Source organism: Vipera ursinii (genome assembly GCF_947247035.1).
Source record: "Vipera ursinii genome assembly, chromosome: 2".
Taxonomy (NCBI): Eukaryota; Metazoa; Chordata; class Lepidosauria; order Squamata; family Viperidae; genus Vipera; species Vipera ursinii.
Window position 1 is genome coordinate 139,726,102 of NC_139513.1, and position 26,121 is coordinate 139,752,222.

Sequence of the window (26,121 nt, forward strand, 5' to 3'; positions counted from 1 at the left end):
ATAGTACATGCCATGACACATGCCTTTTCATAGCCTTTCATGCAGTAATTCACATTCTTGTATTTTTCTCACTTATTCTTCTTACCATTTCCATTCATATGTATTAATGAATTCAACATGTAATGTTTATAGGGCTCATAACAAAAACTTATTTTTATGTAGGTCTATCTCTAAATTAGCTAAACGTAAAAGACGAAATATACTGGTATGTCAAAGGTGATTTTGGATCGGATCCAGCGCAAGTTTCTTTCAAATAAACTTCTTTAATCCACAAGCATTGTCTGATGTGGCAGAAGTCCACTGATATAAAGAGAGGAAATTTTATCTATGCAATAATATCCTATGATCCATTCTTCTAAATGCTCTACAGCAACAAGATAACAATAATTGGATTGCAAACTAAGGAAAAGAACTTTCTCCAATTTTGATGGACAGAAGCATCGTCAACCCTATTTAGAGCTAATCCTATTAGAGGTATCAGAAGACAGATCAAGCTACATATTATACTTTGTATACTCTTCAACCAGTACAGTAATTCATATATGATATTAAGTTTCAACAGTGCATGGTTTCTATATCATACAGCATAACAATATTTCAGGCATTTAATACAATGAAAAATATTTAAAAATGTGACCTGCTAACTAAAATGATTACAAATTAAATATATTTCAAGTGTAGTTGAGATAGTAAAGTCATAGATTACAAACTCCATTAGTTGACATAGTTTAAACAAACTAGCAGAAATGTTAAAATATCCCATCTAATAACATGTCTATAGGTGAAAGATAATCCATTCCATAGTTAGAACTAGAATACTTTGGATGTTCACTGTGGTTGTGGTTTTATCATGAAGATGAAAATCTATCCATTTTCTGTAACTCACTGTACGTGTATAGAGTCCTGGATATTTATCTTGATTACAGCCAGTGGCAAAACTGGTGATGCCTATCAGATAGTATTGGGATACGCTTGGGAAATAGCACATCAAAGGTCCACCACTATCTTCCTGGAATATGAAAAATAGGGAAAAACTCAAATGTTCATGTTATTCTAAAATTCTGAAGTATTATATAGGAATCTTCCACTTCGTTCAGATAGGGTGGTTCAACTAACAAAAAATATGTTTTTAAAATATTCTTTATTCAATTTAGAAATATTGATATTTCTTGACATATTACACATTTATTAGACTATAAAACTGTTATTAAAACTATGTTAAAAATAATATAGTGGCTGTGCTTAAGAAAAACTACAGAAAAAATAAAAATCCTTCCAACACAAAACACTTCAAAGAAACAAAAAAACGAATGGGGGAAAAATTCCATGAAAATACAAAATTTTTATATGTCAAAAGTTCTTCTGCCATTTAATATTTTCAAACTTTTAATTTTATATGAATACAAAAGTTTACTAACAAGTTTTAAAATAGTGAATTTGCACCTAGGCTATAAGAAATAAGAGCATTTGATCCCGTCTGCATTTGATACAAAGCCAATTCAAGGCTAAGAGTTGAGTCCTCGACTTGCATCAGTTCATTCAGTGACCATTCAAAGTTAAAGCGGCACTGAAAAGAGTGGCTTATGACTTTTTCACACTTACGACTGCTGCAGCATCCCCATGCCCAGGTGATCAATATTCAGATGCTTGCCAACTAACTTATTTATGACGATTGCAGTATCCCAAGGTCATGTGATCACATTTTACGGCCTTCTGACAAGCAAAGTCAATCAGAAAGCCAGATTCACTTAACATCTGTTACTAACTTAGTAACTATTATTATATTATTAATTGAATTTCTATACTGCCCTTCTCCCGAAGGACTCAGGACGGCGTACTGCAACTGCAATGATACACTTAACAAATGTGACAAGGTTGTAAAATGGGACAAAATTCACTTAACAAATATCTCACTTAGCATCAGAAATTTTGCAAACAATTGTAGTCATAAGTCAACTATCTGTAATTGAAAAGAACCAATTAGTTTGAGATGTTCCTTATTTTAAAAAAGTTCTTTAAAAAAATACATGAATTCGCAAATTCTTTTAATTTATCTACTTATTATTCAATTTAGGCACTGCTGAAATCCCAAATGACATTATATATTATACACTTAAAACTTGTAAAAATATTTTTATTTTACCACACAGCTATTTGTTGGTGAGGAGGCACAAATCATATCAGTTGATAATTTTTCTTTATACCATTCATATTTATTACAGACAGATAGTGGAATAATAATTGCTCGAGCTTCTTGTAATTCAATTTTAATTTTGCCTGTGAAGAAAACACAAAATATGTGGAAGTGTGCTGTGTTCAGCATTCTTTATAGTTTCCAAAGGAACAGTAAAAAACCCAGTAACTTTAAAACAACAAATCTATTATGGAATAAGTGTTCAAAGACTTCAGTTTACCTCACTGAATGCTAGGCAATGAACTTGCATTACAAAAAGGTCAAAGGCCACTACCAGTGGGTAATTATCACTATTTACATTTATTGCACTTCATTTTTCTTAATCATGTTTACTATTCTCAAACAACAAATATAGACACAAATTCTTTGCTGAGGACATAACTTGGAATATCATATAGAGTCAACTGCAGGTTATAAGAACTAGTACCATCATAAAACTTTAAATGCTACAGATTCCCTAATTTTGTAGTAAGACAAACCTTATGGAAAATACAGAATATTGAGAGTTTTAGACCCAGTACTATTTTCTAAGCATAATGCCCTAAGCCTTCAAATCATTAGATGCTGAAAACACATTTTTTCACCCATTCAATTTTTTTCTGTAGAACTCCCTACCTACATACATTGTAGTCATTACAATAAATGAAACATAGCAGGATAAAAAATATTAAAAAGATCCAGGTAGCTTCAATATAAGTATAGTTCATCCTTAAATTTAGCATTATATAATTCAAATGTTGTAAAAACATAGGTAATCTCATTTTTAGAAATAAAAATAAAAATTGGGGAAAGGTTGACTGAAGACATTTTTGCAAAAGCAGAGTTGACAACTGTGGCAAACAATGGAGAACTGGTAAGTAGACCTGCTCCTGTATTATCTATGAAGGAGAAGATGGGAGATAACCCACATATATTCCAGACAACTGCTCCTCGTTTCTTGCAGGTGTGACCAATAGAAGATGACAGCAACAGCCATCTTGCTCGCAACAGTGCTCAGCACCTTTTAAAAGACACTAGGTTTACTAACCTCACTTTCCAAACTCTTTCAAAAATTGCTTTTTAATTCCTTTTAAGCTATTAGAGACCTTTGGAACGATAAATTTGAAAACAGCAGGTGACTTTGCTTCAATCCTGAATGAAATAAAAATTTAATCATAAGCTTAAAAATATAAATAATTTGTAATAAACAGCAAAAACTAAATAACACTTGGGAATTTAGAAACATTTGTAAGATTTTGGGATTATAAAGAACAAAGAACCCATGGAAATAGATCTTTTCTAGTTTTGCAAGTCATAACGAAGATAAATAATTTTATGTTTTTAAAAATTGGACACTAGAGGGAACTAAAGATTCTAGGCAAGGGGGGGAGACACAAAACTATCAATTAAAATGATGCAAAACATTACAACATTTAAAACATTAAAGGAGTCTTTTGAAGAATGGAACCAGAGATTAGTAGCCACAATATCAACAGTGTCAGTCATGGTATCTGCCTCTATGGTTAGACTATGTTTAAAAAAATGAACTTAAAGAAATGCAGAACAAATTTGATATTGAAAGTGGATTTACAAATGACAAGCCAAAAGAAAAACTTGGAAAATGATTTCTCACTGGATATACAAAAGAAAGTGATACTTTAAAAATCAAAAGAGAAATACAAATGATGAACTAAGAAAGTGACATGAATATTTTTTTCCTTACTGGATTTAAAAAACAAGTATGTAAAAGACCTAAAGGTCTCTTTGCAATGAGATTAAAAAGAATTGAAAAATCAAATCCTAAAACATTATTTGAATGAAGATTAAGACTGTTAGAAGTAAAAGAAAGGAATATGTTTGTTTGTAACTTTAATGGAGGTGAAGAATCATTAAATTCACTTCTTTACATATTTTTTCTTACTTTTCTTTCTTCTTTTTTTCTTTTTCCTTTATTTTTTACTTTCTATTCTATTTTCTTTCTCTAAATATAGTTTGTATTAGCCTTTACTATTTGAAACCAAAAGGCATCTATAGCTGGCTGCCTTTTGAGTCAGAGGCCTCAAATTTATTTCAATGCCAACACAAGAAATCTAATATCCAACTTTTTAAAACATATTCTTTGGGGAATTCAATAAACATAAAACAAAATGTTGGGTGTATTACTTCATTAATCATAAGAGATATATTTCTTAAAACTTAAGCCCATTGGTTTTTCAAACCAATGCCATCCAAATCTACAATGTGCCACTTCGTTTCAGCAGTGCAAACTTATAAATATCTGAAGAGTATTTAAAGTATTGAGATGGAGACTAAAGGTGGCCCATCCCAATCTAGAAAAATGGTCCCTTGACAAAATCAAAGTGCAGCTCACCAACTACAGGTTACTCTTATTTTTAATGATGTTACTGAATGTTGCTATTAAAAAGATAAGATCTATTACAAACTAGAAAAAGAAATAGGGAAAAAAGGAAAAAATGGAAAATGGAAAAAATAATATAGTTCATAAAAAGAAAAATCTAGAAAATTACTTCCCCATAACAAGTTTTAGTAACTTATTACCTCCTTGTAAAATTCAACAAGATATCTTCTCCCTGTATCATCTACCACCAAATCTTTAGAGCCTGCAGTTCTGATGAGCAAAACCTTGATCAAATAAACAACTTTATATTCTTTCCCTTTACTTTTGACACTCCCCGGAAATAATAGTCCCAGAACTTTATTCTCATTTTTTCTTTATACCTTCTCATAAAATTAGCTTTTTTTGTAAATCCAATATAAAAAAAGTTATCCAGGTCTCTTTTGGTTTGTTAAGATACCAGTCAGTTTAATTTGTACATCCAGTATAGCATCTCCTTACATACCATTCACATAACCAATGATTTTGAATCCACTTTCAAATCAGTCTGTCACAACCTATAAAACTTCTCTTCCATACCATTTTCAAACACTTATCTATATAGGCAATCCTTGACTTACAATAATTTATTTAGTGACCATTCAAGGTTACAATGATACTGAAAAAATGACATGACCAGCTTTCAGACTTATGACTATTGAAACATCCCCATGGTTATATGATCAAAAGTTGGGCACTTGGTAACTAGCATGTATTTATGACAGTTGCATTGTCCCAGGGTCATGTAAACTCCACTTGTGATCTTCCCAGCCAGCTTCTGACAAGCAGTCATTGGGGAAGCCAGCATGATTCGTTTAACAACTGCAGTGATTCACTTAACAATTGTGGCAAAAATTGTTGTAAAATGGGGGGAAACTCATCTAACGGCCTTGCTTAGCAACAGAAATTTTGGACTCAATTGTGGCCATAAATCGAATTCTATCTGTAATGGCAGACACTTTTAAAATCAACTTCTGGATTCATCTTTCAATACATCCAATATTAAAGTATTTTGTTCCATTCTAATTTAAGCCTTCTTGTTCTTTAGTTCCTTCTGGTATCCGCTAGTGTCCAATTTCAAAAATCATACATATATATACATACATAAACAACAGTATTTTATCATGGGAACGTTTCAATACATCCAATATTAAAGTATTTTGTTCCATTCTAATTTAAGCCTTCTTGTTCTTTAGTTCCTTCTGGTATCCGCTAGTGTCCAACTTTCAAAAATCACACATATATACATACATAAACAACAGCATTTTATCATGGGAACGTTTCTTAAAATTAGTTTAAAAATTTTATTTCAAAATAATTTGGACCCCCAGTCCATTTATAATCTACATTCTAATTGTCCTTTTACAGGCTGTTACCCAAATGGTTTTTTAACTACTTATATTCCTATTTAAATCTTCTTCTGTTAAGGATTGAAGGAAACTCATCCAGGGTAGTAAAAGTTGCCTTTCTGTAGGTTCTTAATATCTGAAAAACAGTTAATAAGCAATTTCCAAAAGTGATTAAGAAAGGAAATCCAGTGTCATTTGAAAAAAAAAATGCCAGCTTGGGCAAAGATGACAAACCCTCATCTCCCAGCACTTTAAACCTGCTGGAGATTGTCAGCTGATGGTCTCCTTGCAATTGTTTGGAGCACATGTGGTCATTCCAAAGTGCTGTCTTGTTCAGAGAGGAAACCTGAACAGCCGGTCCCTTCACCAGCTCTTCATTCCATTGCAGTCATTGCCTCCACTCTCAGTGTAGCAAGGCATTTCTTCCCCAGAAGTCTACTACTCTTCTTTTTACCTACAAAACAACGGATCAGCTGATTATAAGGGACATGTGATAATTTCTTGATGTTGACTATATCAGGAAACCAGAACAAAATAGTGAGGCTCACAATCCCTGGAGTAACTGATTTAAAACAAATTTGCCTGAAGTATTCAGGCACAAGAGCATCTCCAGAAGTTGTCACTAAATATTAAATATGGTGGAAAGGAAATTACGCATGATTTAATGTAGATTATATGAAAATTATTCATTCTTCTGGGCTTTCTTTCCTAGCCTATAATTTTATACTCCATAACATTTCATAGCCCTAATATGAGAGCACTCATATCAATTTGCTTGAATCATTAGCCAAAAGAAAATTTGCTTCAGATCTATAATATAAAGTAATTCAGCAGATAATGAGATTTAATTTAGTTTGATGTGCAGGTTAAAGCTGAAATTTATATTAATATTGCAGACAGACAAGAGTTTACATTACAGAAAGTTGTCCCCATGCAGTCTCAATAGCCTAAAGAATGGAGATTCAGTGGTTTTAATGTTAGCAGTGGGAGTAATTTGTTTTTTGCAGGCCTCCTGGCTCCCATATGCACCCCTGAACTGCCCTGAAGGACTAAGAATCAGCCCAATCCTTCCTAGTGATGGCATCACAGGTTTTCTTGGAAGGCTGAAAGGAAGCATAGCTCTCAACCCCTTAAATACTGTCCAACCCTGTTCTCCATAATAAGTTAAATTACTTGAATTAAAATATGAAAGCTTTCTGAGTTCATGAAATATTATCTGCAGAAACATTAAATAATTACCTTTTTTCTTTCTGTTTCTCCATCCACTTATATAACATGGATTCTTATCAGTTACTAGATGAGAATTGTGAGGTAGGCAGATAGGTTGAATATATTTATTGTACTCAACAAGCTTCACAAGTTTAAACATTGCAATATCATTTTCGTAGCTGTCCCACTTGAAACCAGAATGGACAATTATACTTTTCACCCGACGACTTATGGTGTGAGAATGAGGTTTATAAAGATGATGTAAACCTATCACAACTCTCCAATATTCTGGGTTCCTAGGACAATAAAATCCTTTGTAGAGTTAATGAGGCTCAGCGGCTTCTTTACATAATTTTAGAGTTATGCAATCTTAAAATTTGTACTACTATAGTTCTAATTCAATTAAGAATTCTATCAAGTAAGAAATTTGCAATTTTATCAAAGGGATCCCTTAAATAAAAATAGGAACATAGGTACTGATCTCTGCCATTAGGAGTTTGTTTTATTATGACAATTATTCTTCAAAATTCTTAAGTATTCAGTTTGGAAATTGGAATACAGAATCATGAGATAAAAAATACCATACAATATCTTTTTGTTCTGAAAGATAAATCTGTATATATGTGCATTATGTCATGAATACAGGATATAAGAACTCTAAATGGTTTGGGAGAAGGAATCTAGTACCTGTGCCCAACCAAATGCATTTAAGAAACTTAAAAACAAAGAATTGAGGACAATAGAGTAATTCTCTTCCATTGTTTTTCCTGCTATTAATTCACAGGATAACATACAGCCAGCAAGATTACTAACTATTAATACTTCTCTCCTCCATGAATTTATTCTTTCATCCCCATTTTAAAATCATCTGAATTATTACTACATCTGATGGCAATAAACTCTATACTTTAACTATAAATTGAAACACCAATTTTTCATACTATATATGATTTCACACTATACCTCCAGCATATCTCCCTTTACCTAACATTGCTCTAAGCCAAGAACTTCGACATCTTATCTTTCCTCCAAAGGAGCTACATTTTTGCATTTTTACCATTTGGTAGTATGCTTTTTGAAGCATAGTGAATAAAGCTATACATGGTATTCAAAGTGAAGATTCATGTAAATTTATATAAGGACAATATTATATTGATAGTGTAACTGGCAACAAACCTCAGACAATCACCAAGATTTATTTTATAGTAAACACATATTGCAAAGAAAGATGCCAATTTCTGTACTCATTTCTATGTAGATTCTGGGCCAGCATGTTTTAAAAAATCCCCAAATGGAAGAACTGACATTAGCCAAATAAAATATCAATACAGAACAGTAGATGAAGGAGCACTGCACAGCAAGAAAGTCAGTGTGCTATTCTATCTAGTTTTTTTTAAATTTTATCTAGTTTAATAAAAAGATTTGAACAAGTGTTGTTAAGGCTAAAGGTATAGTAAAACACTTTTTCTGAATCTCTCCTTCCACATATAATTTCAAAATTCAATCATTTGTTTAAAACCTTCAAACTGAACAAAAAAGATTTAGAAATTAAAGATACATACACCCATCTCTTAATGCAACGTGCCACTGTCAGTACTGAGTTGTTACTAATTAAAGATCCGCCACATACATGCCGATATCGACCTGATGGAACACGATAAATCTGAAGACTAACTTGCCATGGCCATGCTCCAAGCTGAGCAACATGTCCACCTACAATTTGAGTCTCTGCTGTTATGTTAACTATAGCAGGCCTTGCTCCACATCCTGGAAATCAAAATGTAGTTTATTGTAAAATAACTAAAAATCAACACCAACATTCAACAATATACACAAAGTAATAACCAAAGAGCCTTTTAAAACTTATCTGGATAAGAAATATTTGCTGTTACTGGACTAGATACTCTTAGGAGATTAATGATTTTAAAACACCACTAGCTTTCATTATTAGAAGAGTTGTCCAACTCAGAGGCCCCCAACCTTTTGGACACCAGGGACAGGTTCCTTGGAGAGGTTTTTCCACGGGGGCATGGTTTTGTGTGCTGCCTGCATCTTGCAGATGGGGCTTTCCTTGTTTGTGCAGCCCGGTTGCTGGCATACTGCGGCCCAGTACTAGTTCATGGACCAAGGGTTGGGGACCCCTGGTCCAACTTAGTCATTTGACCTGAAGCAGCAGCAAACTCAACAGACAACTTGGCTAATACTTTGATCTGCTACAGTCAGTAAGTAGATCAGATGTAAAGAGATTTGGAGTTGTAATCGAAAACACATGCAGGTGCTTAAATGTCTAATTCTGAACTCACAGGCAGTTTACAATTGATGCCTTAGTAAAACAAACTGCAAAACTGAGCTTAATCTCAAGATACAATTCCTACACTGTGATCAGAATACAATAATTGATATGAATTCCCCCTTTCTTTGTAATATCATTACAAAAATTTTGTTAGGCTCAAGGTTGACTCAGCCTTCCATCCTTCCGAGGTAGGTAAAATGAGGACCCAGATTGTTGGGGGCAATTAAGCTGACTTTGTAATAATGCCGCTTGGGGAGGGGGGCGAAAGCCCTAATAAGCAGGCATATACATAGAATGAAGGCTATTGCTAAGCACATTTGATTAGTGCTTAGATTGTAAGCCGCCCTGAGTCTTCGGAGAAGGGCGGGATATAAATGGGATTAAAAATAAATAAAAAAATAAATAAATTTGCAGTTATCCAGTGAAATTGGTAAATCAGAAGTTTTGATTCCAAATCTTCCCTGTTCAACCAAAAAACTTACACTGTATTAGTTTATTATTTTTATTTTGGCTACAAAATAGTATCTAGCAATAAAGGAATGAGAGCCACTTAGGTGCAGCAGTTAAGGCATCAGGCTAGAAAGTGGGAAATTGTGAATTTTAGTTGATCTTGAGCACAGTGTCAGCTTTATGACCTTGGCCAACCACTTTTCCTCAGCTAATAAGGCAATGGCAAACCATTTCTGAATAATATTGCCAAAAGAATTGCAATCTTAAATATTTATAAACTCATAAGAGTATTTTAATTTATTTATATTCTGCCTTTATACAGCAGGCAAAGGCGCTTTTATTTAGATTTGCTACCGACATCCCAAGTTACTTTCAACAGCTCTAATTAGTATGAAAAGTCAAACCTACAATATTAGCAACAATGCTAGCCTTCTTCGATAATAAACACAACTGTAACGATCAGAAGAGATAAATCCAAAGCAATTATGAATCAGCGTCCTTCAAGCTGAAAACTAGCAAATTGAATGCGGCAGAGGCTTCTCAGAATTCCCAACACAGGAGCACCTACAACAGATTTACGGGGCGAGAGGTACAGAAAATAATTGGGAAAATTGTTGGGCCCATATATTCGGGACTGGATCTCAACTGAGGAAACGGCAGCAGCCACGCCCGGGTTAACTGTATTTCCTTCGCTCATTTATAAAAAAAAGAGAAGGGAATCACACTCCCACAACCTAGTTGCTGTAACATCGACAAAGATCGTAGGAAACTAAACCCCCGTACTGCAGAACATAACTTTGCACAAAGTTGTAGTAGTCCCCAATTATTTTTCGTCCTGAAGCACCCCCACTTTCGCCCCTATTTATGCAATCGTGATGGGTCTTTCGACAGCCACCGCTGTTGCATAAACGGCAGCAGGGTAGCTCGGCGGACGCCTCCTTGTCGGGCCCTCGCGTTCCCGCGCGCTCCGGTGACGGTTTTTCCCCTCAAGCTCGATCTGTTAGGCTACCCCGTGCGAAGCAGCACGTTGGCGATCAACGGCCGAGCTCGACGCCCTGCGAGGACGGAGCGAGGCCAGGCTCACCGTCGGTCAGATTTAGGGAGGACAGGGTTTGGGGCGCGGCTTCCCTGAACAGCACAAGCAAAGCCCAAAAGGAAAAGGCGGCGGCGGCAAAGTTGCGGCTCATCGTCCGTCCAGCAAACAAAATGGCAGCCGACATCGCGCGTTTTCCCCCTCAGGCGCGGGCCGTCGAGGCTCAGGTGGCAGGGCGCGTGAGCGACGCTTTTCCTCGTCAGCCTCGCGGGGCGTCCCTCGCCAAGGGGCTTCCCTGTTGCAAGTTGAGGGCGAAGGCGACGGCTTGCCTTCAACCGGTCACCGAACCGCCCCACTGAAATAACCGCTGGCTGAATCGGGGTGGGGGTGCGTGAAGGCCCTCTTCACTACCATAACGGACCCCTTGTCTAGTCTGATTCTGCCTGGCAGACCAGCTAGTTACCTTTTAAAGAAATGGGGGGCGCATTTAGATTTTCAAGCATTTTTGAGGCTGCCCTTGTGAGATCCATTATGGTTTGTGTTGGGAAGAGCTTCCTCATGTATATATCCTAGACCCAAATAAGTATTTCTTGGGTTCTGTATTATCTGTGTATATTTTAACTTCATTTGCCTAAATAGTATGGTTAACCTTTTCAAAGCATTTCCACTTTACATGAATGGAATGTAACCCCTGTGAATAAGCAGTTTTATAAGATTAACTGCAGGTTTTCATGAAATTTTCTCTAGTTGAAAGAGAAAGAAGAATTTACTTTTTCCCAAACTTACTCCCTTCAGCCTCTTACCACATTCTTCATTTTGTCCTTATGCTGCTAAGAATATGGTCTAAATCTAATGAAAGTAAGAACTGTGCACCTCAGAAAACTCACCACCCACCAGCTAACACTAACTCACCTGCGCATCATTATGGTGCTTAAGGTATTTGGCATCTTACCTAGAAAAGGCTTCTGGGTGAAAAGAATAAAGTATTATTCAGAAATAATAACCGGTCACCGAACCGCCCGATTGAAATAATCGCTGGCTGAATCGGGGTGGGGGTGCGTGAAGGCCCTCTTCACTACCATAACAGGCCCCTTGTCTAGTCTGATTCTGACTGGCAGACTCCAGCTGGTTACCTTTCAAAGAAATGGGGGTCGCAGAGCCACCTTGAGGCCAGATGGCTGCAAACAAATTTAATACATAAATGAAACAAATTTAATCACTAAATAGAAAATAAAAACTTTTTAAATTATCAGGCTACTCTTCGATGTCCGATTAGCGAGAACGTGCCACTTCATGGTGCAGCAATCTTGACATGGTTACGGTCATCATAGGAGAGGGGCAGAAGAAATACTGCCAATGTATTATCAGGAGAAAATATATTAGAATCACATATAAGAGGCCGGTAAGCTCATTCCGTTTCGGTGTTTTTTTCCCCCAGCCCAAAGTATGATATTTCCCAGCAAGCATGGGCTGAAGGGATCGACTCCCATGCAAATCACCATCCTTTGGATGCAAAACATATTCGTTGTTTGAATGGTATGACAGACAAAAATGTTACACCATGTGTTGCTACGAAATTCTGGCACTCCAAGTTCGGTCTGATCCCTGAATTTTAGAAACATTTACTGTTGCAAAAGAGCTTCTTTGCCTACCCAAAAGAAAAAGAACACTAAGTAATTAAGACAAAACAAAAAGCATTTATTGAAGAGTCAAATGTTTGTATAAGGTACAGGAAGAAATTATACATTCAGCATATGTGGTATTTCAGAAAGCAAGCAATAAAAAATGAAAGGTATTATGTGTGATACTTGAACAATAAAACATTGATTCTAGATTACATTCCAGTAGTGGCAAATTTATGGATTGCATTACTTTCTTTCTCAACTGCCAGTGTATTTTCCTAAAACTTCTGTGTTCAAGGACTTTGAGAATATACTATTGTTTATTGCTGAAAAGACAAGTTCTCCTATACCAAAAGAAACAGCTTTGGCTAAGAAGAAAAGGAACATGTTTTTCTGAAATTAGTAAAGAGGCCTAGACTGCAATGTTAAAAATGTTAATATCACCTTTTAAAACATTGATAATGAACCCTAAAATTCCAGGTAACAAATGGCAGACTAAGATTTGTGATTTGAAATTGCTCTGACAGGCTAGTAATAGTAATAGTAATAGTAATCTCTTCTAAAGGAAAGGTCCTGCAAGTTGTTTTTAGATCACATTGAGCCTAAAGACCAGAAGGTTTTTATATTTAACTGACTATACAGTAATAAGCAATTGATGCTCAGTAATAAGCAATTGATGCTAGGCATAGATAAAACGGTTTGCAGCTTGAAAACATGCAAATGCAAGATAAATAGGTACCATTTCAGTGGGAAGGTTAACAGTGTTCTGTGCACCTCAGCATATAGTCACATTGCAATGACCGTGGGTGCATTGTGGTACATTTACTGCATTCAACTTATTTTTTTCTCATATTTAATTCATATAACAAAGCGAACAGATGCTAGCTCTTAACCATAGCTACTTTCAATTATGATATTCTTTTGAATTACCTACAAGGGTTAGACAAAGGACAGTGTTTCACTATTTTCCCTCCTTAAGAGTTTCCAGTAATATTAACAGGAAAGGAATGCTTGAGCCCATGGACACTCCAATTTTATCCAAGCATCCTCACATTGTTCTTTCCAAGCTAGTAGAGGTCCAAAACCTAATCTGCAAGCCAAGATACTTTTGCCTATACCCCACCAGCTAGAAGGCACATAACATGCAATATATTGACAAAGTCAAAATGTGCCTTAAAACGTAATAGCAAAGAATGATTTAAATATTTTCACATTTTATGACTTTGGTTTATTTTTCACTCTCTCCCCCTTTACTCAGTCTTCTCATTTGTTTACCCTCCTATACATTCATGTTTCTCCTATGTGCCCCATTTTTGGTATCAAAAGTGTTATATCAGGTTAAGATCACAACCCTGCATCAACTTGCTTGGTATACATTTAAGACAGCTGTGTTCTTGTCCCTTCCCATGATAATGTCTGCGGTATGTGATCTCCAAGTACCATTTCAATTATCTGGAGAATTGTTGATAATTCCACATATCAGCAAGTTTGTTTTTAATTATTTTGCATATTTATCAAAAAATTAAATTGCCGCACTCAAAAAGACTGTTTATTTAAGCCTCTAGGTTGTACCCATTTTATTCACATGCATATTTATTTATATTTCACTTTTTTAAACCACCTATCTGCCTCAAAGAGGGATTTTTTTTGTATAGAAAACATCTATATTTTAATGCATATATTTGAATCATTTATACAGTTGTTAGGAAATATATAAAGTTTATCTTGCAGAATAAACAGACCCAGCAATTGTTATTGATCACACTTTTTCATATTTCAAATCCAAAGCTAAAATCACATGTTTGTGGGAGATTCATGTCTAAAAAAATTCAATTTTTACATCTTCATGATTTTTTCCAAAGAAATACTCTATAGGGTTTAAAAGAAATACAGTGGAGTATCCAAATAACTTCAGAATACTTTATTTGAAAATACTCTTAATTATCTAGTATCTTTTTACAAACATAATTTATCCTTCACAATGAAAAATATAAATTTAGGGTACATTTGTTTAAAATTCACTAATCATGTATATGATTGTTATAATGTTTATTTAAGAACTGACTTCATTTTCATATTTTAGTGTTTTTGGAAAGATATTAAACATAGACCAAATGTAAATATGATGGAAGGCAGATTTAAATTATATGGGCATTTTTAAAAAGCAATTTTTGATAATGGTATTGTTTCCAAGAAAAAACAAATACATTTAAAGAGCAATACAAATTTACTGCATACAATGGAAAGAAACTGCCATTTTACAGAATATGGAAGACTGTCCACCATACAATTAAAAAGTTCAAGAGGCAATGAAGTTCCACAGTTACAATTTTACTCTGTAAATAATTGTTTATCCAACTTATATAATTAATTGTCCTGACATAAACTCCTGGATGTCTTGGGCGACCACAGCCATAGCCAAAGCTGGTAATTCCTATCAAATAAAACTTTGTAGTAGTTGGAAGGTAGCATGAAAGAGGACCACCGCTGTCTCCCTGGAACAGGAAAAGCCAATAATATGTTTTTAAGTTTTAGGAAGCAACAGATATCAATTATCAAAAGAAAATACTAGGGGAAAAAAGAAAATTTTCTAGGAAAAATAAATCTGGAAAACCCAAGCAATCTTACTATAGTTTGGTAATACACAAAGTAGGCCAATTAGATATAATTTCTTGGAAAATCAGCTACCTGCTCAGTAGGCTTGCCCAAAAATCAAACTATGTATCTAGGAGTACGTAATCTATCATCCAGTTTTAGCTATCATAAGAAAGCATTTTATACGTGGCTAATGAAGACAAATCACCTTACCCTTTATTTTCAAATTGTCTATTTTGGAGACAGGTAAGTAGTCTAAATATACAGAACGGAAACAAAATAAATTCTAATTTTCCTATAAAGTTTGCTACTATGCTGTAAAAGCAGCAATTTTTAAGGAATTAATTAAGTCAAACCATAAGTATTGTTTCACGTAGTGCAAAGTTGGGGTTTATTTGATTGATCTTGAAAAAGCAAATCATATCCTGGCAGGTAAGCAAGTTATGTTAAGATATTAAGTCAGTTTCTAGGTTCATTTTTCAGTAACTGATAATGCTGACAAAATGAAATTGTAACAATATAGTAGACTTAGAAAATTCAGGATTTTTAGGAGTTCCAAATAGCATTTTGACTTTACTAATCTTTCAGGATAGTCGTCTTCTTATATCAATTCACTTTTAATTCATCCACCCCGATGACTTACATCAGCGGCTCCCACCCCTAGAATGCTTCTTATATATTCTCGCACCCCTTACAAAAGTATGAAATAACAAATTATGCATATAATTTGAAACTTTTGAAACTTCTAAACCTAAGTTTTGGCACCCCCTGGAATATTGTCTCGCACCCCCAGGGAGTGTGAGCAACCCTGGTTTGGAACCTCTGACTTACATGGACAAAGAGTACAGAGAACAGCAACAAAGATGATTAGGCGACTAGAGGCTAAAACATATAAGGAATGGTTGCTGGAATTGGGTATGTGTTACGACGCTGAGCTTGTCGATCAGAAGGTCGGCAGTTTGGTGGGTCGAATCCCGAGTGCCACGTAACAGAGTGAGCGCCTGTTACTCGTCCCAGCTTCTGCCAACCTAGCAGTTCGAAAGCACATAAAAAATGCAAGTAGAAAAATAGGGACCACTATGGTGGGAAGGTAACAGCGTTCTGTGCGCCTTTGGCGTCTAGTCATGCTGGCCACATGACCACGGAGACATCCTCGGACAAGCGCTGGCTCTTCGGCTTTGAAACGGAGATGAGCACCGTCCCCTAGAGACGGAAACGACTAGCACGCATGTGCGGGGGAACCTTTACCTTTACCTTTAGTTTAATGAAGAGAAGGGCAAGGGGTGACATAATAGCAGTGTTCCAATATCTCAGGGGCTGCCACAAAGAAGAGGGAGTCAAGCTATTCTCCAAAGCGCCTGAAGGCAGGACAAGAAGCAACGGATGGAAACTAATCAAGGAGAGAAGCAGCCTAGAACTAAGGAGAAACTTCCTGACAGTTAGAACAATTAACCAATGGAACAATCTGCCTCCAGAAGCTGTGAATGCTCCAACACTGGAAGTTTTTAAGAAGAGACTGGACAGCCATTTGTCTGTAATGGTATAGGGTTTCCTGCCTGAGCAGGGGGTTGGACTAGATAACTTCCAAGATCCCTTCCAACATCATCATCATCACTATTACATCCATGTATTTTCTTGGCATAATATGAAAATGACTTCTCAGTGCCTTCATTTTTTTTCTGCAAGTCAGTTGGCTGAGTTAATTGTCTTTTACATTTTCCCTGAGAGGAGAATTATTCTCATTTTTCAATTTTGTACTGTAAGAACTGTAGAATATAGCATAAGTGGAAGAAAAATAACCATGATTATAATTCCTAATTATTTTTTAAAAATCTAGGTTTTGTCTGTATCATATCTCTGCTGAATACTGCACCTCCAGAAAAACATTTCTTTTATGGCTACTCTGAAATATATCCAGGTAATTTTGATCATAGGTTTCTATTATGGTTGGAGGGGTCCCAACTTAGATATTTACTTCAGATAGGAAAAGAATGAGAACTGGGAACTTGCTTGGCCACTTTATCGCATTAAGAATTCAGTGGTTCTTTCCTGGGACAGAAAAACAGAACGGTAGCTTATTCTAATCCCATTCATCAACAAAAATAATTTTGCCCCCATCCGTTAGCCCAGACATGTCAAACACAAGGCCCGGGGGCCGGATTCGGCCCGCAAACTGGTTTCATGTGGCCCGCGAAGCCATCCTGGAAACAGTGAGGGAACGGCCCCCACTGCTTTGGCCCTGGCCCAGAGACCCTCCTCCTGCCAGAGACCCTCAGATCTGTCCCACTCCTGCCCAGACCCCCATAGGCACCCTTGATGCGAACGATGTAGAGCTGGCCACGCCCACCCAGTAGGCCATACACACTTTAGCCATGCCCACCCAGTAGGCCACGCCCACCCAGGCCACACCTACCTGGCCCCCTGAGGGCAACTGCAATGCTGATGTGGCCCTCAATGAAATTGAGTGTGACACCCCTGCGTTAGCCAAAGGAATAAGTATCACAAACTACTATTCAAGGGAGAACTCAAAAAATGAAAGTATAGTCTTCCTGAACGGTGTCTAAACACTAGCATATTCTTTCCACTTTGAATAATACATCAGTCTCATCTTCCCTTCATTTGTATATTTTTTAGATTGCTAGCATGAGGGTAAGATCTGTTTCCCTTCTGAAACTGATCTGAACTCTTTGAGAAAATGACTGTCAGAAAATCTGTTCCAAATCAGGAGCCTACTGTAGATAGTAAAGAAATATGCAGTAACGAAATAGCAGGCTATAGGTAAATTGTAATAATATGTGATAAAGAGTAATTAAACTATATTCTCCAAGCATCTGCACAACAAGCTTTGCCAACATAATCTAAACTAAAATTCTTTTTACCTGGCAGCTATCAATACCTCCAGCTGGAAAGCCAGCACAGACCATATTCAATGTAATTGTTCCAGCATACCAGCTGGGTTTATTACACATATTTTGTGAAATAATATCTACTTGAGCTTCTTGTAATATTAAGTTGTTTTCACCTGTAAAACATATATCATGACATTGTGAAACAAATCAGTCATTACTTAAGAGAATTAAGCCTTTCTGATATATTCTACCAAGCTTACATTATACTTAACACTCCAAAAAGCATACTCCTGATCAAAATAATCTTCAAGATTCATTCTAGTATTTTGGAGTTGTGTCTAATTTTGTTTGGCATCCAACTTAGGACTCAAGATTATACAGAACAGTAAGTGCTGTTGAGATTTTTGTTATTTTATTTCTATTCTCATTGTTACATCTTAAAGGCTTAATTGTCCTTTTGTGGTTAGTTTGTAATGGTGTAGGATTTAATTTATGAATTCATTTTTGTGCTCAATCTTATTTGTACAGTCAGCATGGCTGAGTTCAACAAGGATGAAACAGGAATCAATAAAATCAGGGCCAAATTACTCCCCAGTGCTTTAGGCTAGATTTTTAAAAGATGTTATTTTTGTAATTATGGCATTAAGTATATTTATTCATTCGTCTCCTGCCTTTATTTTTTTCAAAAAATTCAAGGCAGTGAACATACCCAACACAGTGATAGAGTTAACAAAAGTAGACTAATTATGACCAAGTATGTTTATTTGTTGCAGGGGAAAGAGTGTAATGAAATAAAATGTTTAGAACTGTTAATTTAGCTACATCATACTACATTTGCTTCATTGTCATTTTAAGAGAAATGCTGCAAATTATAAAGACATTGAAGTGTGCTGTTCTTGGTGCTGAAGGTATTTTGTGTAATGGATCTTATGTTTAATCTTTAGCAGGCTAAACCCTAGTGAAATCTTTTGATAGTTTTTTTAGTTTCAAATGCTGGAAAATACAAGTAGCCAGATTCACCAACATTCTAAATACGCAATCCTTTTAGCTTGTAAGATTAAAAAAGCAAATGCTTTGTGGATAAGAAATCTGTTCAGGTTGCTCAAAGCTAATTAGTAAGGTCAGGAGCAGAACTAAATGTAGTTTGGACAGCCAAAAGTGACCTCATCTAACAGTAATAAGAGCTGCTACTGATCCCTATAATGAACTGAAAGGGAAGAGCTCACAGCCTAGAAAACTTAACATGTAAGAACCATTTCATATTTTAAAGAGTACAGTTAGGGTATCAATTTGGTTTCAATGCAAGTTCACGCAACTAACCTCACCATGTCTATCTAAAGCCTTTGAGTTTGACTCCTGATGTCCACACAATTTTCTTGGCAACAGTACAAAAGTGGTTTCCTACTTCCTTCTTCTTAAGACATCTTTTGATTTCCCACACTAGCCTACAGCACTAGTATTTGAAAATCTCCCATTTGAGTATCTTTTTAAGCTTCTGAGCTCAGACATTGTGATCCACATACTGTCATTTGCTGAAGCTCCCATCATATTATCTATTTCAAAAGCCTATACAAGAGGACATTGAATTAGGTAAGCTGTAATTCACAGAGCACTCGAGTAGATGGCAGCACTAGTTAACCTAATGACAGCCAGTTTGGTATATAGATACTATAGTTCTAAAGTTACAAAGGCAATTGGGCCCAGAATTTCCATCATTAAGCAATCCTGTTGTAAAGTGTGACAGCACATGACCATATCATTTAGAGACAGCAATCTCTTCAGTTCCTCTTGCAGCTGTTAAGCCAGGATCATGGATCATTAAGTCAATATGTAATTTTGACTCCTTGTAATTTCCTGCCAGCTTCCAAAAACCAGTTAGTGGGGAAGCTAGCAGGAAGGTGCAAGACCCAGACAGCTTACAAGCAGGCTGCCATACAGGTAACTGGCTGCTCCTGGGTGGAAGAGATAATGATGGGTGAACAGTTGCAACCCTCATAAGTGTAAGCTAGTTCCCGAACATTCAGATTGCAATCACATGAGTATGGGGTGCTGGGACAGCCAGAAACTTTAAAACCAGTTGTAATTATCACTTGTTCAGTGCCATTTTAACTTCAACTTCAACCAGTTGCTGAACAAATTAACCAAGGACTACCAGTAGTACATATAGTGCTGGCCTAAAAAACAGGCAATGGCAAACTACTGCTCTACTGCTACAAAAAAAGCTGCATGATTGTATTTGTACATCACATGAGTTAAAACTTAAATTGAAGGGGACTTTTTAGTTCACGCAGAGGCAGATGCAATCTGCTATTAATAGAGCTCCTTTCTGCCCTTTCTCTGTACTGAAGGCAGTGGTGGGATTCAGCCAGTTTGCACCACTTCAGCAGAACGGGTACCTAATTTTTTACTGCCCAGGCCCAGAATGGACTTCCGGAAGCAGCATCAGCACAGGGAACCAGTCGTTCATATATTTGAATCCCACCAATGACTGAAGGTTACCTTGTTCAACATTTGGGGGAAGGGAAGATGAAAAGAATTGCTTCTACATATTTAGCTTCCTTCATATAAATGCAGATTCAAGACTTCTCAGATAGAGGCCCAGTGCCAAAATAAAAATAGTCTTCCTGTGTCCTATATTTGTGAAAACCTAATTTCACTATCCAAGATTTTCAGCATTCTCTGAACTATAAATTAAACCTAGTTTTCTTATAAACATGTGAAATGTCACGAATAGTGAATAGCAACAGCAAAACATTTGCCAGAAATTTAATATTCTTAACACTTTAAAAGAGAACCAAAACAACTGTGACGAATATAGTGACATGTTTACTTTTATTGTATGGTTGTGTGAGAAAAATAATTTTATTGAAAGTTATTGTTATCTGCTAAAAAACTCCTTGATGAATAATAACATTATCAAGTGTATTGATTTAGTTGAGGCCTTCTGCCTGCTGTAATAATATTTGTAATCAGAGCTGTGGCTTTTTGCACAACACTGCACTTTTGCAAACTTGCATATTTCTTTATCTATTTAGAACACAGAAACTTAAATGAGAATTATGGAACTGTTTTTGTACTAGTATCTGATTTGTGCAATAACACGTAAGAGTTATGTGGGAAAGCTGTGGTTGGAACAAGAACCGAAAGTAGTCTTACTGCAAGATAACTGATTACTGTTGTAAAACGTTTGTGGTTTTAAGGTATAAAAGGAGTTGGGCCAATTGCTCACCATCCATCACTCACTGACAGCTTGTGCATTTGGTCCTCATTGCAATGGGTTTTGTTATGTAATTGTTCTAAATTTTAAATTAAATTAAATTTAAATTAAAGTTCTAAATTTCAATAACCCTCTGGATCCTAAAGTGAGATGTTTATGGTGTGTTGTCTCATTTTAACAACTTTTTACCCTGTTTAGTTTTTGTTGCACAGTAATTTTTAATTTGATGTTTGTACATTGTCTGTATATAAATGTCACAGAAATAATAATAGAAAAATACCTTTTTCCTTTGTTTTACCCCATCCAGATATGTAACATGGATACTGTTGACTTGTCAAAAGATTTGTGGCAGGTAAGCAGATCGGACGAGCATAGTCATTGAATTTGATAGATCTGACTAGTGTTATCAAGGCAATATCATTGTCATATGTGTCTCTCATATAATTAGGATGTATATTGATAGCTTTAATCCGACGTTTTATTGTATGAGAATTATCATTAAGATTATGCAAGCCAATTACAACCCTCCAAATGGCTGGGTTCCTAGGACAGAACAAAACTTTTATATGGATTATTATTATTACATTGCTATTTCATAACTTCTATGACATGGAAATCATTTTTATTCCATTCTCAGTAAACAATAAATCATTAAGTACAGATCCTGATTAAAATTGGATTATGTGGCTAAAACAAGGATCATTGCAGAAAATAACAGAATTTTATCAATAAAAAAAATATTCTTTCTCAACTATCACTCCACCCAATTGAGTATCCTGCTTCCCACAATAACTGCTTAGATGCTTATAGGAAATCTATATAGATCTCTCTGGTGATAGCATATACTCAGCATTACTTATAGCCAATCAAAGCATTTTCCAATCTAAGCCCTTTTTAAAGTCTACAAGTAAGTACATCACTCTTACAAACTTCTTAAAATGTTCTGTTTTTACTAATAGTTTCAATTTTATTCAGCGTCTGTATCGAAACTAATCAAATCATTAATACAGCCCCAGACCAGAATTAATCAGTTTCTGTAAGTGTCACAGGTATTTTACAAGTAATGCTAGTTTCCAAAATAGTGTCCTTTCTAATATATTAAATGTTTAATTATAGGCTAATATGTTGCAAAGTAAAGAACCTGTAATACATTTTTAAGATCAAAAGTGTCTTTGAACTCTATTTTAATAACGTTGGCTCACCAAAAGGCAGTTTTAAAGATGTCTAGATACCCAGAGGAAAAATAAGCTGAGGTTATCAGGGAAAAGATCTGTTTTTTAGAGATCTTCAAACAGAAGCCAGATGATTATCCAACAAAGATGGTCTACAGTAGTGGCTTTTGCACTCAATGGGGGCTTGGTTTAGTTGACCTTCTAACTCTGATTCTCCAATGCTGAAACAACTGTTACCACTTGCATCCTTCAGCTAGTTGAAAAATAATTACATATGTAGGCATGTATCAATCCACCCCTCCGATTTGGAAAACAATGGCGGGGAAGTGAGTGGAAAAGAGCATGGCGAGCCTATATTTTTTCTCACAGCCCAGGTTTCTTGATAATTTTTGTCATTTATGTTTTATTAATATCTGACTTTGGCCATATTAACAGTAAAAAGATGTCTAAGAAAGGTAACCCCTGAAATGGCAAAGAATTAAGTCTTACATAGATTACTAAGGAGATTCAAACAACATCTCTCTCTGGCAGTAAAACAGAGATGAGAATGAAAAATCCCTGTCAATGGTCTGAAGGCTGAGTGATGCTCAAAAAACCTTGAGGATAATTTAATAGGAAATACAATTAAGCAACTTAAACAAAAATTGGATAAATGAGACATTTAGATTTGAAAGGATTTGCAAAGTATGTTTGAACAAATTAATAAAAAAACTAAAAGATTTGTCTTCTCAAGTTTTGAAAATCTCCAAATACCTAGCACACTATATGCTGTCATTATGGAAAATGAGTTTAGTTATTGGAAAAGTCCAGAAAATGTTACTGACACTAAACTAGATTTGGCTAGTAGAGAATTATAACATATGATGTTTTCTGAGAATTAATAGGAATTAGGGGAAATGCAGAAAGGGCTAATTTAACTGGATATTTAAAACTTAAATGATCAGATTTAAAGCTTTCATATGCAATGTGACAATAGAGACACTTCTCTTAGGTTCAATCAACTGCAAAAGCCAAGAGATAATATATTTGTAAAAAAATCAGATGGAAAAAGAATACTCAGCAAATGGACTAAGAAAGATAAACTGAAATGGAAATCAAGTGTTATATTTCAAGATACTAGCCCTGCCATTATTAAAAGGAATTAGATATAAAGGGGGGGTTCCTCTCAAGTATTTCAACAAGGAAGATAAAATTGTTTCTAGGCTCTCAAAGAACAAATTAAACAATAAACATATATATTTCATGAAGAATTAATAGAGAACCATCTGTAATGTTTAAAGAATTCATACTCTTTATGAGAATACAATGAGAACCTTTAACATTTGGGATTCATAAGATGGCAGCTAATTGAAACATAAATATTTGATGTTGGGAAATAAGACAATACACAAAGAACAGCAAAGTATTATTTAGACATGAGGAGAAATTTAGCAGCAAAGGGAGGAGCTGGAGCTCAGTGTAGCACTCCCCTAGAGACTTGTTGGCAGGTGTAATTAATTCTCTATAATCTCAGTTCACATGTAGTCTTAACAGATTGAAGGATGAGGCTAGAGAGAGTAAATGGAAAAGAAAACAGGTAGTGTGGCGGAAAGGGTATGAGGCATAAAAGGCTAGACAAAAATATTTTTACGAATATAATTGCAAATGTGTTGACAGGAAACGTGAGATTTCACCGTTTGTTTTGTAGGAATGGTAAACCACACAATAGTAGAAATATAACACAAGTAGTACTCAAGTTACAATGGAAATTGGAACTAGAATTTCCATAGTTAAGTGATGAGATCATAAACTGTAACATAATGTGACTGCATTGGACAGAAATACCTACAGTCCCCAATGCCATTGTGAGGTGAATATTCTGGGTCGTTAAGTGAGCACCTCCTAACAACTTCCTGTTAATTTCCAACAATCAAAGGCTGGCAGGCATGTGGCTGCTATAGAAGATACAAGAGGGTGGGAAGGCAAGAAGAGACGGCTTGGAGTGGGTGTACAAGCAGTTAGGACATATACATATACTTCCTTGTGAGGAGGTGATTACTTAACAGAAGGTGACAGTCACTGATTTAGATTATTTTAAAAAAGAGAATGGACAAATTCAAAAGGAATCAAACTAACAAAGGCTACTAATCTTAGTACATATTTGCCATCTCTAACTTGTAACAGTGAAGGAGGAACATTAGTGATTCAGCTTCCAGTAGGCATTTTTGGCTTCTATGTAACAAATGTTTGCTTGATGACCTCATGGCCTGAGCAAGCAGATTTCTCCTTTCAGTGCTGTCCAGCAGAGTTGGATTGGATATGAAAAAGCTTCAGGCAAATAATTAAACAAATGTTGAAAGCACCAAAAATTCCTCCCTACATTCTATCTCTGTGTGATGATCCTTGACAAATATTCTTCTTTATTAAATCCTTGACAAGTAGTATGAAGCTACACCTGCTTCAAAACTCAATTCTGTTTAGTTACGAAAGGCATGTTAAATCTCAATTTTTGATATATAATTATATATTTAGTCAGTACTTCTTTGGGCAGTAGATTTATTACACCCAATTAAAGAAAAGTATTAGAATGGAAAGGTACATACTCTGATATTTTAATGCAGTGGGCTGCTGTCAACACTATGATTGTATTAATTAAAGATCCACCACATACATGGACATATCCTAGACCAATTGCATAAACTTGAAGACTAATTTGCCAAGGCCATGCTCCTAGCATAGCATCATGTCCACCTACAATTCGAATTCCTGTTGCTGTAGTTTTCATAAGAGGCCTTGTTCCACAGTCTAGAAATCAAAGAAAAATAGGTAAGTCATCTAAGAAATAGCATTCAATTAGCAACATATATTTTAAGCAGTTAGTTTACAAACCACATTCTACAAGAAAGACGAAAAAAGAGTGAAAGATTTGAGGAACTGAATCACTCCTATTTAGGTTGTATGAATAGACCATATATTTATTAGTCAATTTTACCTTAGCCTACCTGTACAAAGTCGGTCTCTCTAGTTAATTTATGGTTCAGTGTGTTGTGCAAGAAAAAATACACCAGAACTAAGAGGGTGAAAACGGCAGTAGCCACGCCAAGGTTAACTATATTAACTTCGCTCATTTCAAAAGTAAAGAAGAGGGAGTGAATCACACGCCCGCAACTTAGTTGCTGCAACATCGACAAAGATCGTAGGGAACGAATACAACTTTGCACAGACAAAGTTATAGTAATTCCCAATTATTTTTCGTCCCGAGAGCAAACGCCTGAAGCACCCCCACTTTCGCCCCTATTTATGCAATCGTGATGGGTCTTTCGACAGCCACCGCTGTTGCATAAACGGCAGCAGGGTAGCTCGGCGGACGCCTCCTTGTCGGGCCCTCGCGTTCCCGCGCGCTCCGGTGACGGTTTTTCCCCTCAAGCTCGATCTGTTAGGCTACCCCGTGCGAAGCAGCACGTTGGCGATCAACGGCCGAGCTCGACGCCCTGCGAGGACGGAGCGAGGCCAGGCTCACCGTCGGTCAGATTTAGGAAGGACAGGGTTTGGGGCGCGGCTTCCCTGAACAGCACAAGCAAAGCCCAAAAGGAAAAGGCGGCGGCGGCAAAGTTGCGGCTCATCGTCCGTCCAGCAAACAAAATGGCAGCCGACATCGCGCGTTTTCCCCCTCAGGCGCGGGCCGTCGAGGCTCAGGTGGCAGGGCGCGTGAGCGACGCTTTTCCTCGTCAGCCTCGCGGGGCGTCCCTCGCCAAGGCGCTTCCCTGGTGCAAATCGAGGGCGAT

The 26,121-nt window shown here is 36.2% G+C and overlaps 2 protein-coding genes across 2 annotated transcripts; both read right to left on the minus strand.

The window, feature by feature from the left end:
- Positions 1-775: 775 nt before the first annotated feature.
- On the minus strand, positions 776-11,056 carry LOC310633771 (elastase-1-like; the record flags this gene model as incomplete). Its single annotated transcript, XM_083351651.1, has 5 exons — positions 776-1,009; positions 2,144-2,277; positions 7,157-7,422; positions 8,689-8,893; positions 10,954-11,056. 5 exons carry the CDS (start codon positions 11,054-11,056, stop codon positions 776-778), a joined length of 942 nt encoding a protein of 313 aa, XP_083207777.1.
- A 177-nt stretch (positions 11,057-11,233) lies between these two features.
- LOC310634889 (transmembrane protease serine 12-like) lies at positions 11,234-25,992 on the minus strand (the record flags this gene model as incomplete). The annotated part of the gene is made up of 6 exons (XM_083353427.1): positions 11,234-11,365; positions 14,852-15,019; positions 17,999-18,141; positions 21,484-21,728; positions 24,940-25,141; positions 25,857-25,992. 6 exons carry the CDS (start codon positions 25,990-25,992, stop codon positions 11,234-11,236), a joined length of 1,026 nt encoding a protein of 341 aa, XP_083209553.1.
- Positions 25,993-26,121: the final 129 nt, after the last annotated feature.